This window comes from Pelophylax lessonae (assembly GCF_965119305.1).
Source record: "Pelophylax lessonae genome assembly, chromosome: 1".
NCBI lineage: Eukaryota > Metazoa > Chordata > Amphibia > Anura > Ranidae > Pelophylax > Pelophylax lessonae.
Genome location: NC_138768.1, coordinates 332367701 through 332382768, shown reverse-complemented (window position 1 = coordinate 332382768; position 15068 = coordinate 332367701). Strand labels below are relative to the sequence as shown.

General features: G+C 44.1%; 1 protein-coding gene across 1 annotated transcript in view; it reads right to left on the bottom strand.

Annotated features, from left to right (window-relative positions):
- IRF9 (interferon regulatory factor 9) overlaps positions 1–15068 on the bottom strand; it is a 42214-nt gene that overhangs the window by 13147 nt on the left and 13999 nt on the right. Inside the window, exons 3-5 of the mRNA XM_082243731.1 lie at positions 9350–9530; positions 7349–7461; positions 6772–6925 (exon numbers count right to left, since the gene is read on the bottom strand). Of these exons, the coding sequence (XP_082099857.1) occupies positions 6772–6925; positions 7349–7461; positions 9350–9530 (448 nt within the window). The remainder of the gene's footprint in view (positions 1–6771; positions 6926–7348; positions 7462–9349; positions 9531–15068) is intronic.

Genomic DNA, 15068 nt, shown 5'->3' with positions numbered 1-15068 from the left:
GATTAGGGAGCAGTCGGAGCTGGATGATTATCTGCAGGGTGTTGAGTTCCCGCAGTTGTCGGAGGAGGACAGGGGCTTTTTGGATAGGGGGTTTTCGGTGGGGGAGATTGAGAAGGCAGTTGCGTCCTTCTCCCCCAGGAAATCCCCCGGCTTGGACGGTCTGCCGTCGGAATGGTATCACACCTTCCGGGATGTCTTGTCTCCCCGTTTGCTGTCTCTGTATAACTCTGCGAGGGAGGGTGGGGTTCTTCCCCCTTCTATGAGGGAAGCGCTGGTGGTCCTTATTCCGAAACCCGGGAAGGATCTCCGGGAATGTGGGGCGTACAGACCAATCTCGCTGATTAATGTAGACACCAAAATTTTGGCGAAGGTCCTGGCTTTAAGGTTACAGACGGTTATCCTGAAATTGGTTAAGGCGGATCAGACGGGGTTTATGCCGGGGCGGTGTGCGCAAATGAATGTGCGGAGACTTTTTGTTAACCTTCAGGCAAAACACGACGTGGTTGGGGAGAGGGTTGTGGCTTCTCTGGATACACAAAAGGCCTTCGACTCCGTCGAATGGCAATATCTTTTTAGGGTGTTGGAGGCGTACGGTTTTGGCCCTATCTTTCGGTCGTGGGTGCGGTTATTGTACACAGAGCCTACGGTGAGGGTTAGGGTGAATGGGCAGATCTCTGAATCTTTCCGGATGCATAGGGGGACCAGGCAGGGGTGCCCTTTGTCGCCCCTGCTGTTCGCCCTGGCTATGGAACCTTTGGCTATGAGGTTGAGGGAGAGTATGGTCTTTCGTGGCTTGCGGGTGGGTCACATGGAAGAGCGCGTTTCTCTATATGCGGACGACATGCTCTTGTATTTGCAGGATCCGGGGCCTTCTTTGAATTATGCCATCCGAGTGATTCAGGAGTTCGGGGAGTTCTCGGGCTTTTGTATCAATTGGACCAAATCTTCCTTGTTTCCCTTGGACGAAGGGGTTGTGGCTCCGGCTGGGTGCCCCATCCCTTTGACCGATTCGTTTAAGTACTTGGGGATTGTGTTTCAGCTCCCGATCTCCAGGTTTCTGGAGAATAATCTTGTTCCGATAGTGAATGCTTTTAGGGATAGAGTGGAGCGGTGGCGGTCGCTCCCCCTCTCGCTGCTGGGCAGAGTTAACATTTTTAAAATGATATTTTTGCCCAAATTTTTGTATGTACTCTCTAATGCCCCGGTCTATGTTCCTAGAGGGGTGTTCCGGAGGATAGATGCTATTCTTACTACTCTGCTTTGGGGTAATAAACCTTCTAGAGTGGCCTTGTCGGTGCTCAAATGCCCGGTGGCGAGAGGGGGACTGGCGGTGCCGGATCTGCGTTCTTATTATTTTGCTTCGCAGTTGGTTTTCCTACATTGGAGATATTTTCCGCAGGTGCCTAACGCAGCGGTTGAGGTGGAGGCGGCCCTGGCCTCCTCCTTTGAATCGCTGATTAATGTCCTATATCGGGGGGGGGCTCCTGGGCGGGACCTGGGGTCGGTGATGCGTTTGCCGGGGAAAATCTTTCGGCTTTGTGCCGCGCGGATCGGGGACGATTCTTTGGTGACTTCGCCGAATAGCCCTTTGTGGTTTAATCCGGCGCTGAAGGAGTTTGTCCGTATGCAAGATGGGGGTAGTTGGGCTAGATATGGTCTGAAGTACCTACATCAGCTCTTCTATCAGGGTAGGTTGGTGTCCTTCACACAGCTGAGGGAGACCTTTGGGATCCCCGGGACGTGGCGCTTCAGGTACTTACAACTTCAGCACGCGGTGCGGGTGCAGTTTGGGGGGGGGGTTGTGGTTTTGACTAACCCCTCGCTCGAAGCTCTGTTAATGGATCCGGAGCCGATGAAACGGATTTCCAGATACTACGGGGCGCTGTGTCCTGGGGGTTCTGGGGCAGTGGATAGGGCCAGGGCTAGGTGGGTGACCTTTATTCCTGACTTGACCGAGGAGCAGTGGGAGGAGGTATTGGAGAATTATTTGGGCACGGTTATTTCTTCGACCGACAAGATGATACAGCTGAGATATCTACACCAGACCTACTATACTCCGGTTCGTCTGTTCTCTATGCGTAAGAGGGATACTGATTTGTGCCACAAGTGTTCGGGAGATCGAGGCTCCTTTCTGCATATGGTCTGGGACTGCCCTAAGGTGCGACCACTGTGGTCTCAGGTTACGAAATTTATTGCGGATAGCTTTGGTCTCCCGAATATTTGTTCTCCCCTGGTGTGTTTACTGGGGGTCGTGGAGGTGGAGGGTCTAGATATGGCCACCAAGCTGTTTCTCCGCATTCTTTTTTTCTGCGTTAGGAAATTGATCGCCAGGAGTTGGATCTATACTGCGGAGTTGACTCTTGGGATGTGGATACGGGTGGTGAATGCCGACATTGTACTGTACAGGATGACTTATGAGGCTAGGGGGTCACCTAAGAAGTTTAGGAAGGTGTGGTACCGATGGGTGGACTCGGAGGCTACTTTAGTGGAACCGCAGGTTAATGGTTAGGATGGGTCTGGAGCGATATGGGGGGCGGATTGAGGCTTAGATCATTCCCCTGATGTGTGACTGTTGAGTGATTGGTGTGCTCTGCCACGGACCTGGTGGATTGGTATGGGGGGTTTCTCTGGGTTGTCACCTGTGGGGGGTTTGTTCAGATGGCCAGCTCGCCTGCTCCTCCTAAGGGAGTGTGGGTGGGGAGGCCTGGTTCTTGGTTCTGGGCTGAGGGGTGGGGGGTTCCGGGATGTTGTTTTTCTTTAAAAATGCAAAACTTGGGGTCCTACTGGGCGCATGGTTAGTGCGAGCTGATCGGCGGCTGTCTGAGGGGTTTTTGCCTTTTTTACTGTATACCATATGTGTTATGGAACATTTTTTGTTTCTGGATGTTTACCCCTTGGAGGCTGTTGTGCTATGCTGGTTATGTAATGTTTCTGTTGCACTGTGTGCCTAAGTTGGACTTCAATAAAAATCTTTTTCAAAAAAAAAAAAAGACTATTATGTGAGACTGATATGCTCCTAAAGCCTTCTATGTGAAACTGCCATGCTCTCAAGAGACTACTATGTGAGACTGCTGTGCTCCCAAAGACTACTATGTGAGACTGCCACACTCCTAGAGACTATGTTAGAATGCCATGCTCTCAGAGACCACTTTGTGAGATGGTCATGCTCTCAGAGACTACTATGTGAGACAGCCACGCTCTCAGAGACTACTATGTGAGACAGCCACACTCCCAGAGACTACTATGTGAGACAGCCACACTCCCAGAGACTACTATGTGAGACTGCCACAATCCTATAGACTACTATGTGAAACTGCCCTGCTCCCAAAGACTACTATGTGAGACTGCCACACTCATAGAGACTATGTGAGAATGCCATGCTCTCAGAGACTACTTTGTGAGACTGTTATGCTCCCAAAAAGTAATTTGTGACATTGTCTTGTTTCCATTAAGACTGTAATGTCTCCCACTTTAATACCACCGTGATCCCTGATACTACCTTACCTTCAAATGGCTTTGGTAAACTCAGATAGACCTAAAAAGCACACAAAGGAGCAACTATTTTGACTTTCTCCTACTACAGAGAAAAATCACAGTTATCCTCTATGGCTAGGCAATGTAATGCCACTTTCAGGTTGCACGGAGCTATAGGCAGTGCTAATGTCACACCAGACCACAGTTTAGAATGAGAATGTGGGCAGTTATATGAACAATGCGGACTATGATGATGTTCATATTAAAGAGAGGTTGAAAACACTGTTCTTGATCACTTACGAACAGCTGGAAGACTATGACAGATCGGAAGCATAAAATAACTAAGATTAGACATCTCATCCATCTGCTGACATACAATTACAAAGCAGTACTTCTTTTCTAAAATTCTTAAAGCTGTTTGACCCTTCACAAGAATGCATTGCAGTTCATGGGTAAGTAGGCAAGACAAAAAGACACCCTTGGTAAAACGTTTTACAGTTTATCCAGTTCATACTCTACGACTAATATGGTTAAACATGGCAAGGAGATAAGATGCATACAGCCAAATGTTTCCATCCTGTAATATTAGGGGGAATCGTTATTACTGCATTAGCTAGTATGGAAACCTAGAATGTAGGAGTCCAATTCTCTCATGTGTCATGTTGAAGGAGGATGAGGTAGCCTCTAGAAAAGTTTGCTCTCAATTTACTCATTGCTATATTTATCCCAGTTTTGGAACTCCTCTGGATTATAGCAGGCCATATGTTAACCCTTTGCTTCCATGCTACTATTCCAGTTTTTCATGTGCATGTAAACTTCTATTGTTAACTATTGGAATTCACTAAAGAGACTGTACATTGAGCTGCTCAGTGTATGAGTGCCAATAAGCAGGGAGAAACTTTTATGCCAGAAGAGACATACACAGTCTCTTATGTCATAAACAAAGTGGCAAATATTAATATATTTTGTCTTTTATGTCCTTTTTGCTTTTTACACTGCAGAGACAGGTGGATTAGCTTCTCTTAAATGTGTGCACTAATCATTTACATCTAATGGATTCATAATGCCAGCTACCAAAACATTCTCTCTGATAACTACACATGGCATTTAAAAACTGTGCAGCTAGCCAACACAGCACAGCCAGCTATTTACTATTTTGCTCACTGGATGTGAGGTTTTCCATGCTTGTACATTTTTTTACATTACTTGTTAAAGTGAAACGTTAGTCAGAAAATTAAGTCCCGATATATCACATTAAAAATAAGTGCCTACACGGTTTAAAATCCAGAAATGCACTGTCTCACTCTGCTCTGCACATGGTCAGTTGCTCTCGATTCTCGGCAGCATGCCTAAAATCAGAGCAATTAGAGGGCGATTCATTAACTGCTTTACGATTTATTGTTGCTGAATGGGGAAGAAAGCAACAGGAATGATAGATTGTGAGGAGGGAACACAGATTAGGGAGGACGAAAATAAACAGGAGAGGTGATGGGACAAACTCTGTTGCCAGGGAGACACAGAAGAATGTTTTATCTTATCTCCCTGATATTCTCTCCTTTTTCCCTGGCACAAGTAGTTTATTCGGCCTTCCTCTCTATCTGAACCAGGACATACAAACAAGCCTTGAAATGTACATATTTTAAGTGAAAAAAGCTACATATACAGTATTATATTTGAGACCAAGGAGAGGGGGAGTGTTTTCAATAAGGAAGTAACTGCTCGGGCTTCAACAAAATGGCAGCCTCCAGAAAGAAGAAACAGGAGCAATCCTGGAGGCAATTTACAGCAAACGTTAGTTTTGGTAGCATAATTATTATTGTGGAATGTATGTTCTTTTGTTAAAGAACATTTTTTTCTATCAAATTGTTATGTGTAAAGTTCTACTTTAAACAAATAACTGTAGACTACTAAAATATTACCTACTCAACTTTTATTTTGTCCAACTGATTTTTTTCTAGTACTGCCCAACTTATTGTCATTGCAAGTGGTCTTCCACTGCTCTTTTTTTATCAAACATTTATAGAAAGCAGAACGCTTGTACACCAGGGAGAGACCAGCAGATTCTTTAAAATTCGCAAAACAGCCCGTACGTCAGTACTACCCTGGTACTTGACACTCACAAGTTTTGTATAACTGAGGTTGTTTACTTATCCCCAAATCCATCAGCCCTTGTTTCATTTGATATGTTGGTTACTATACACGTCCGGGAGGGGTTTGACTCCACCTTTCTGGTCCAGTTGACCATGTTAATCCTCCAACTAATGTAACCTTTTTGACAAAACTATGTTTATGATGTTGTTGTCAGATTGTACTTTCTCATTTTTTCCTGATGTGCCTTTACTCTGTTTATTCTGCAACCTCTTCTTAAATAAAGAAATTAAAAAAATAAAAAAAGTGTCAAAACAGCAAATTTATTTTCAAATGTGCTCCTAATGATTACATGCTGCTAAGTGCAATATCTCCTTCTACTTTTCCTTGACCTTTAAAATAGGGCCCTGGGGATAGTCTATATCTGAACACGGCTGTTTACAGTTACTAGATATACTTGTCTATTGAGGATTACTTCTCCTCCTCTGTAGCTGAGTTCCTATTTCTATTTCTTTGTTTGTAGAAAGGAAAGCTAGAAAGCTCTCAAAAGACAAGAGCTATGTGAGTGTTGTCATGTGCAAAAGCTTATGAAAAGTCTTAGGGTTATCTACAGCCACATTTTGATTTTTTGCTTTTTACTTGCCATGAAGTGACTGGCTAAGTATACTGGCAGTTATGGATTTCCATAATATTTGTAAAAACATACAAACCTCCTAGTGATAGAACAATGTATCATAAATAAAGCTAAATTAAAAAAAAAAAAAAAAAAAGTTGGCAGGTATTTACGGGCTCACTCACATAGTCTTAGAGCCCCATACAGCATAAAATGTGGTCTGTTTATTATTTTGTACTATTTTGTAGCTGCATGCAGGCAACTCAAATAAGTGAATGGATACACATTGGCTGTACGGACTCACCCAAACAGCCGGTTTGATAGCAACGTAGGGATGGGTCTACAACCTTGGCACATAGGCTCTGTATTGGTGCACCTGTACCTGCATATCTGTCAAAATGCAGCTATGCTGGTGAGTCTGTGTAGCTGATTCATATCCATTCATCTCTATAGGCTCTCTGCATGCAGCTTCATGCCTGTACAAAAGGATGAACAAATGGCTCTTCACGCTGTATGGAGCTATGCATCCATGTGAATGAGCCCTAAATATCTCATAGCATCGGCATATCAAAGTATGTTTTAGTGGTATTACTCACTCTGGAAAGTGTTGTGGAGTTCAGGCTGGCATGGATCGCACTCAGGCATATGTTGATTTATAGGTGGTGTATCAGGATTGCTGCTGTCACTTCCATTTCCAGAATCAGCAGAGGCACAGCTGGTTGCCTCCACTGTCTCAATTTTTGATAGCTCCTGGAATACACAGAATAAAAATAAGACACAAGAAGAAAATATAATAGAGTTAACTTGATTTATTTTAGTATGGATAGCATGGAGAAGGGTTAGAGCTTCACTAAGATTTTATACTACAATTGGCTGCCCTATTGGAGAGATTTATCTTAACTTCATGTCAGGACAAAGGTGATACGAAACCTTTCCAACAGGGACACAAACACATATTTAGTAGCATGAGAAAGGGTTCCAAATTCAGATAATTTATTGCTGTAAGTGCCTTTTGTCCAATTGATAATCCCCCATCTTTTATTTCTTGAATAGACATCACATGGACAGAAAGTGAAGAAACATTTCCCCAACTGTGTCAGAAATAATACCTCTTCCCCACTCTATCCAAAGCCAAGATAAAACATTTTGTCTAGAGTCAGACTTTAATCTTACCAGTTTCACCTGTTTAGGCTTCATGTCTATATGGTCAACTTCATCAGATGATTTGGCCTTTGAATCTGCAGAACTCTTTCTCTTCCGTGTCAGTTTTCCCGATGCAGGGTTTTCTGAAGTAAAAGTAAAGTACAAACATGACAAAGCTGTCTGCAGTGTTGGAAAATCATAGTCCTCTAGATGTGAAGTGCTCTTGATCCTACAATCTTAGGAACTGCTTGACTAAAGTGCAGCTAATCACTTTTATTTAGTCTCTCCTCCAATACATTGTTCAGAGATGACAATTTGCATTAAGAGCTTTCATCTGTACAGAATAATTGTAATCTAAACCAGCCTTTTTCAATCAAGGTGGTCAAAGGGGCCCCAAAAGTTAGGCTGTATGGGGCCCCATGACTTCTAACAGCAGCCCTGCTAGTCAGTACCAGTGTGCAAAAGTGTATTTGCTTTGGAAGAATAAATCACCTCTAACGTTGGGTGTCCTATGTGTGTGGATGTTGCCACATTATGTAAAAATATTAGAATAATTTCTTACATTTTAGAATTGGGTGCCTTGCTATTGTCTAAAATTTTAAAGGGTGCCTTGAGATTGTCTTGCATTTTAAAGGGTGCCTTGACGGGTCCAGGCCTGGCTCGGGCCGCCTCGGTCCGGGACACAATTGGAAGTGTGTTCATTAGCGTGGCACACCACTGTTATGCGCTCCCTCTGGGGCTGGGTCGCTAGTTCTTTTTCCTGATTTGTATTATTGTACTTCATAACAGATGTTCTTACAATGTTTTCTTGTGTATTTATCATTTGCACTTAAACCAAATAAAAATCTATTGAAATCTAAAGGGTGCCTTGAGATTGTCTTGCATTTTAAAGGGTGCCTTGAGATTGTCTTGCATTTTAAAGGGTGCCTTGAGATTGGCCATAATTTTAAAGGGTGCCTTGAGATTGTCTATAATTTTAAAGGGTGCCTTGAGATTGTCCATAATTTTAAAGGGTGCCTCGACTTAAAAAAGGTTGAGAAACACTTATTTACACTAAGGCAAACTAAGAATTGTTCTGAATCCAGTCGGAAATATTACTCCCACCACAAGGTAAAAGCATTTTCAATTTTTCATGCTGATCAATGGACCTACAAAATTGTCATTTGTTTTGTTAACATGACTGCAGTTCCCATATGCAAAAAAGTGTGTATTTAAAGCAAGATTGTACTTTTCCTTTACAGGTGTCTTTGAAACCTTGCCAGTAGTACGTACTCAGCCCTTTTCTTTGCTTTTCAGTTGCTTTTTTGAGTTGAGTGAAAATACTCAATTCTTCCAGGTACGAAGGAGCATATGACAGCACTGAGCCAATCACCAACACAGCGCTGTCACATGGGGAGGGTCTGTAGCTCTGTGTATGCTATGACACGACTCCTAACTTACTTAAATACTTAAAGCTTTAAACTGCACTCTAGCCCAAGGCAGAATTAAAAATGAAAGGCTTATTGCCTAGTCACCATGTTACCAGAGGTCCGCTATTACCCCAGTATTTTTATGTTTACATGCATGGTTTTTTATTCCCTTGTGTGTTGGTCAATATGTGATAACAGAGCTGAGGTTATATATATATATATATATATATATATATATATATATATATTCGCAGATGTACTGTAATTTGAATTACTGCTTGTATATTCAAGTGTTAGATATTTTGCTGTATACTGTGACACAGGTATTCTGTAACTTTTTTCTGTCCTGATTAATAAAGTTTGTCTTTGATTTTAAAAAACAAACTTCCTGTTCAGGTGACTACTATTGGATTGCAGTGAGATGAACTTACTGTTTTCTCCCTACTCATTACATTCCTAAATATACTTATTTTGAGGATCCACTAGGAAGAAATTAAAACTTACACAGGCCTTAAGTAGATTCTCCAAGGGAACATATAAAGTTGTCACTGTAGAAAATGAAAGCATGAAGCAAGTCTGTGATGGAAATCTCCCCAATAGAACACAGACAGCAAGTCCTCACCTTGCTCCTCTGGTGGAACAATTTTATAAACTTTGTATGGTTCAGATATATCCAGCTGGGACCTCTGTGGGACCTCTTGGAATTCTGGGCTTTTATTCAGTGCACAACGAAGTCTTGTCTTCCATGCAGCTGCATCCACTTTATCTCCATTTTGGTATTTGTTCTTGTACTGAGCCCATGCCTATACGTGTTATTAATAAATCAAAAAAGAGTAATTAAGCATCAGTGTATAGGTAAAGCTAAAACTTTTTTGGATAGAGGGGGGAGTGGTTAAAACCCATGTCAGGTATTTTGGCTGCCTGTGTCCCACTGGGAAGCTTTTTGAACACCTCCTGCCTTGGATAAACAACAGAAAGTGAGAAGAAATCTCTTGAAAGTGGGGAAAATTTAGTTTTTGGCTTACCTGTAATAATCTATTTCTTGGGGTACATTCACAATACATAGAGCAGCTTTATTAATGCTTATGTACAGGGTTATGCGTCACCTACAGGTGATTGGACATTGGCAACAAAAGGCAGGTAGTCCCCTACTAGGCATAACCCCTCGACTGTAGGAAGGGCTTTAGTTTTGTAGCAAGCCAAGAATCACAACACATTGCGGAGGGATCTCTGTCCTGTGATGAACTCCAAGAAATGGATTTCTTGGTAAGGCCAAAAATCCCATTTTCTTTAGTGTACATCACAGGGCACAGAGCAGCTTTAATAATCCTTGTGAATAGGGATATCCCAAAGCACTGAACATGAAGGGAGGGCAACACAGCAACAAGCCAACAGGCTCCAAAAACCAAACCAGAAAAACAAGAAAGAACCCCACATAGCAGCCTACAAAACACTGCGACTAAAGGTATTATCCTCAAGGACTCCAACATCCACCTGATAAAATGTATGAACTGAAGACGAGGTAGCAACTTTACAAACTTAAACTACTGAAGCTTGATGATGAATGAATAGCCCAAGAAGCACCCACACTCCTAGTAGAATAAGCCATCATTCAAAAAAGAGGATCCTTTCTTTTCAAACCATAAGTTTGAGAAATAAGCTGACAAATCCAACAAGAAATAGCAGACTTGGAAGCTGCGTGACCCTTCTTTGGGCCCTCAGGAAGCACAAAGAAAGAATCCTATTGCGAAATCATGGCAGTCAAATTCATGTAAATCCTGATAGCATGGACCACATCCAAGAGCCTTATCTCCCAATGTTCTGGTTAAGATGCAAGACGAAAACCACTTTTGGCAAAAAAGAGGACTGTGGCCCGAAGAACCACCTTGTTACACTAGAGCACCAAACACAGCTCCTTACAGGAAAGTACCACTAGCGCTAAAACCCTATGAGCTGAAGTTATTGTAACTAGAATCACAACATTCTGTCTCAATAAAATAAGGGAAGGTCTGGAATGGGCTTAAACTGAGTTTTTTACAAAAACTGAAAGAACCATATTAGTATCCCACAGGAACAACTTTGGTTTGACCGGAGGAGCAATATGCCTAATGCCCTGTACAATGGCAAGCACCAAGGATTCAAAAGCAAGCAGTCATTGAAAAGTACCACCAAAGCCAAAATCTGACCCTTTATCATACTCGAGGCCAGTTGCAAATCAACCTGTTTGGAGGAAAGCCAAGATACCACCCACAGCATACTTGGATAAAAATTCCTAGCCTAGCACCAAACAATATAAGATTTCCAGGTCTTGTAATAAATCTACTGTGAAATAGGCTTCCTTGTTTTTAAAAGAGTAAGAAAAACAGAATCCAAGACTCCCTGTTTCTCAGGATGGAAGATCCAACTTTGCAATAAAAGGTCAGGACAAGCTGGAAAGACCCAAAGGACTGTACGCCAACATGTTCATGAGGTCGTAATACCATGTTCTCCTGTGCCAAGCCAGGGCAATCAAAATCACTGGTATTCCCTCTATCCGAATCCTGCGGTGTAGACGTGGAAGATGTTGTAGTGAAGGGAAGGCATAAATCAGGGAGAACTGGTCCCATGGAGTCCCCAAGGCATCCAAAGTAAATGCCAGGGACCCCTAGTCTTGGAGATTAACCTGTTCAGTTTCGCATTGAACCTGGAAACCAGAAGATCCACAACTGGTGTGCCCCGCCATTGACAGATGTCCTCAAATACCTCCAGGTAAAGAACCCACTACCCTGTACCAGCTTCTGACGGCTGCTGCTGCCAATTTTCCACTCTTGGAATGTAAACCGCCCAAGACATGATTAGAATCCACTTCCTCCTGGGCCGCCCAGCTTCTTGTGCTGACTTTATGATTTATGTATGCCACAGCCATGGTGTTGTTTGACTGAACCTTTACAGCAGGGGTATTGAATTAAAATTCAGAGGTCCGGTCAGTAAAACTTTCTAGCAGAGGTCCGAATATTATGTCGGTACCCATGGCGTCTTTTCGCATGTCCCAAACCGCATGTTGCCGCAGCACGATGCGGCTTGTTTCTGCGCGATTTTGGAAAAAAAAGGTCCAGGACTTCTTAATCTATGTTTCTCGCGGGTAGTTCAGCCCATTAAAATGGGCTGACCTACCCACAATGTGTGCGCCACATGCACAGATCTGAACCCATTCTTACATCAGCGTCCTCAGTCCCCACTGCACATCACAGTCCTCTCCCCCTTCACATCAAGATCCCCCCCCACACACATTACAGTCCTCAGCCTCCCACTTTAATGTCCTCAGCTTTCTCTACATTACAATCATCAGTCCCCCCACATTACAGTCCTCAGCCACCCCACTTTATTGTCCTCAGTTCCCCCCCCCCCCACATCACAGTCCTCAGGCCCCCCCCCCCCCACATCACAGTCCTCAGGAACCCACTTTTGTGTCCTTAGCACCCCACCGACTATGATGTCCTCAGCCCACCACATCACAGGTCTCCTCACTGTAATGTCCTCAGTCCCCCCCCCCAAATTGCAGTCCTCAGCCCCCCACATTACAGTACTTAGTCCCCCACTAATGTCCTCAGCACACACACACACACACACACACACACACATCACAGTCCTCAGCTCTCCCACTTCACTGTCCTCCGCACACACATTCCTCATTTTCAGCTTTTCAAACTAGTGTCCTCACTCCCTGTGACTTCACCCCCTCCCTCACTTTCTTACCTTGCTTACACAGATCGAAGATTGGAGGGAGGCACAGGCACAGCATATCTGGATGGAGGGGGGTGTTGCAAGATTATAATTGATTGCTAGGACAGCCCTTCATCCTAGCAGCCAATCACCTGCTTGTTAACCTCGGGCAGCTCCGCCATCCATCCAGAACTGTCCTGCCTCCTGCTGTCTGCTCTGAGGATTACAGAGCAACGGCAGCGGAAGAAAAGGCTGCTAAATATCGGTACCGCAGCAGTGCGAATGGAAATGTGACGCGGTCCGCATTTGGCCTGCGGTCCGCCATTTAGTGATCCCCACTTTACAGGGAGACCTTGCAGCTGTGTCAACCAATGCAAGAGAGGAAGCAAATCGATTCCAATTCCAGAATATTGATAGGCAAAGACCTCGCTTGCTGAGTTCTGAACTGAAAGGTGATCCAGAAGTCCCCTCAACCTTCTAAGCTGGCATCTGTCGTCTCTAACTTCCAAGAGGGGGGGGGGGACTCTCCTGTCTCCAGCAGCTGTGAAGACATCCACCAGTACAGAGACTGTAAAGTGCTGGGATGTAAAGACATCAGAGAGTTCCAATGAGTGTGGTCTCCTGCCCCACACCCTCAGAACATTCCGCTGCAGAAGCCTGGAATAAAATTGAGCAAAGGGAGCCATTTTTCCCCAAGACCTTCATGCAAAAGGGAAAAGCCCCCTGATTCAAAAAAGCAATGCATTTCTCCAGAGGGAGAATTACTCTTGCCTGAGCAGGAGCCAGGAGCAGACCCAGATATTCCAACCGCTGGGTGGGAGCAACACTGATTTCTGAAGATTGTGCACCTCTCCAGAGTGCTTACTGTGAGAGACACACTGCGCTACAAAAGAGGAGCACATTTACCCTTTAGAAGCAAATCATCCAAATGCCCCAAAACAGCATCCACTGGGCCATAGAAGGCCCAGCCAGAATCAGAGCCAAGACCTTGGTGGACATTCTGGGGGTCATGTACAGGCCAAAAGTCAGGGCTGCAAACTGGAAAAGACTGTCCACCTCAAACCATACAAACCTCTGGTGAGGAGGAAAGATTGGGACATGTACAGTAGGGAAGGCATCCACCAATGTCCACCAATGCCAGGAAATCCCCTGGCGAGAGAGAAGCTAATATGGAACGTCCCAATTTCTGTCCAGAAATTCAGCACCAGAAGAAACCTGTTGAGATGTTTGAGATCAAGAATGGGATGAAAATTGCTGTTCTGTTTTGGAACCATAAAGAAATTTGAATAGAACCCATGGACATTTTCGGTCTTTTGGAAACGGAAAGATCACTTCCTAAGAAAGAATTTGATTGGGAGATTCAAAAGTGCCAATCTTTTACGTGGTTCAAAGAAACATTTGAAAGCATGAATCTTGAAGGGGGAAATCTCCAAAATTCCAGCTTGTAGCCATGAGCTCTGAAATCTCCCCCAGCCAAATATCTGCAAACATCCCCCCAACTGCAAGAGTGGGGATATCGGTTCATTGGGAAGAGGACTTAACTATTTTGCTGGCTTGGGGGGTCGAGGATTTTTTATGAGATTGGGACTTAGGTTTCGACTCAGAAGTCGAGGCCTGAGAGCAGACAAAGCAAAGTTTAATGGAAGAAGCAGCAGATCTGCTTGTCATAAGTTTGCCCTTCATGCTAAGTGGTAAAAGTGAACTCTATCCATCCCACATTTTTTGGATATGCTTATCCAGGTTGGGCACAAACGTAATTTTCCCAACTTTCAAACACCTTGGGGTGATCCCAGTATGCATACGTTTTAAAAAATTCTTAAGGTAAGGATGTATAGGGAGCAACTGAGGATATTGTGGTGGCTGCCATGATCCCAGGGGTGGAACCTTCTGAGAAGAGAACTTGGGAAGTGGCAATTTCACATCAGTGTGCACCACTTCTGCGGGAAAATGTACAAAGATCTTCTGAGTTAAACGCTGACCCTGGGGTTCCTCAGAAGCAGAGCCCTCAGAAAAGGAGTCTTTTGCCTCCTCACCTTCAGGTACAAAGTTATCTTCATCTGCGTCATCCTCCACAAGTTCCTCCTCCGTTAATAAGGAAGGGGGAGGAGAGAGGGTACACATATGTTTGTGACCCTGATGTCCCAATCCAGAAAGAGTGCCAGGAAGCTGATGTAGCATCCCCACTAACGTAAACGACAAATATCCTCTGTCAAGTGGAAACTGAAGGAAAGTGGGCCGGAGGTAGAAGAAATATGCAATAGGGGAAGGGAGTCAGAGCTGCAAGCAACACATTGACCCCCAGCGTGAACTATACTTGAAGGGGAACATCCAGGTCCCCCCTACCCAGCATAGGTATTTGGGACCTGTTCCCCCCTCCTCTCTGCCATCTGTGAGACATAATGCGAAAAATGGGTCCTACTCTAAGATAGTCAGCCAAGAGGGCACTGTGCAATTGCCAACAGGGCAATGGTTACTCTAGGTGAAGACCTTAAACTGTCAATGACCATACCACTCCAGAAAATTTGCTCATGTGACCTCGGAGGAGATGCTACTGTGCTCAGATGATGGCAGGGACAAGTAGAGAGGACTGCAGACATGGTCCTGTTAATTGTGTAATGAAAGGTCTGGTGTACCACTGT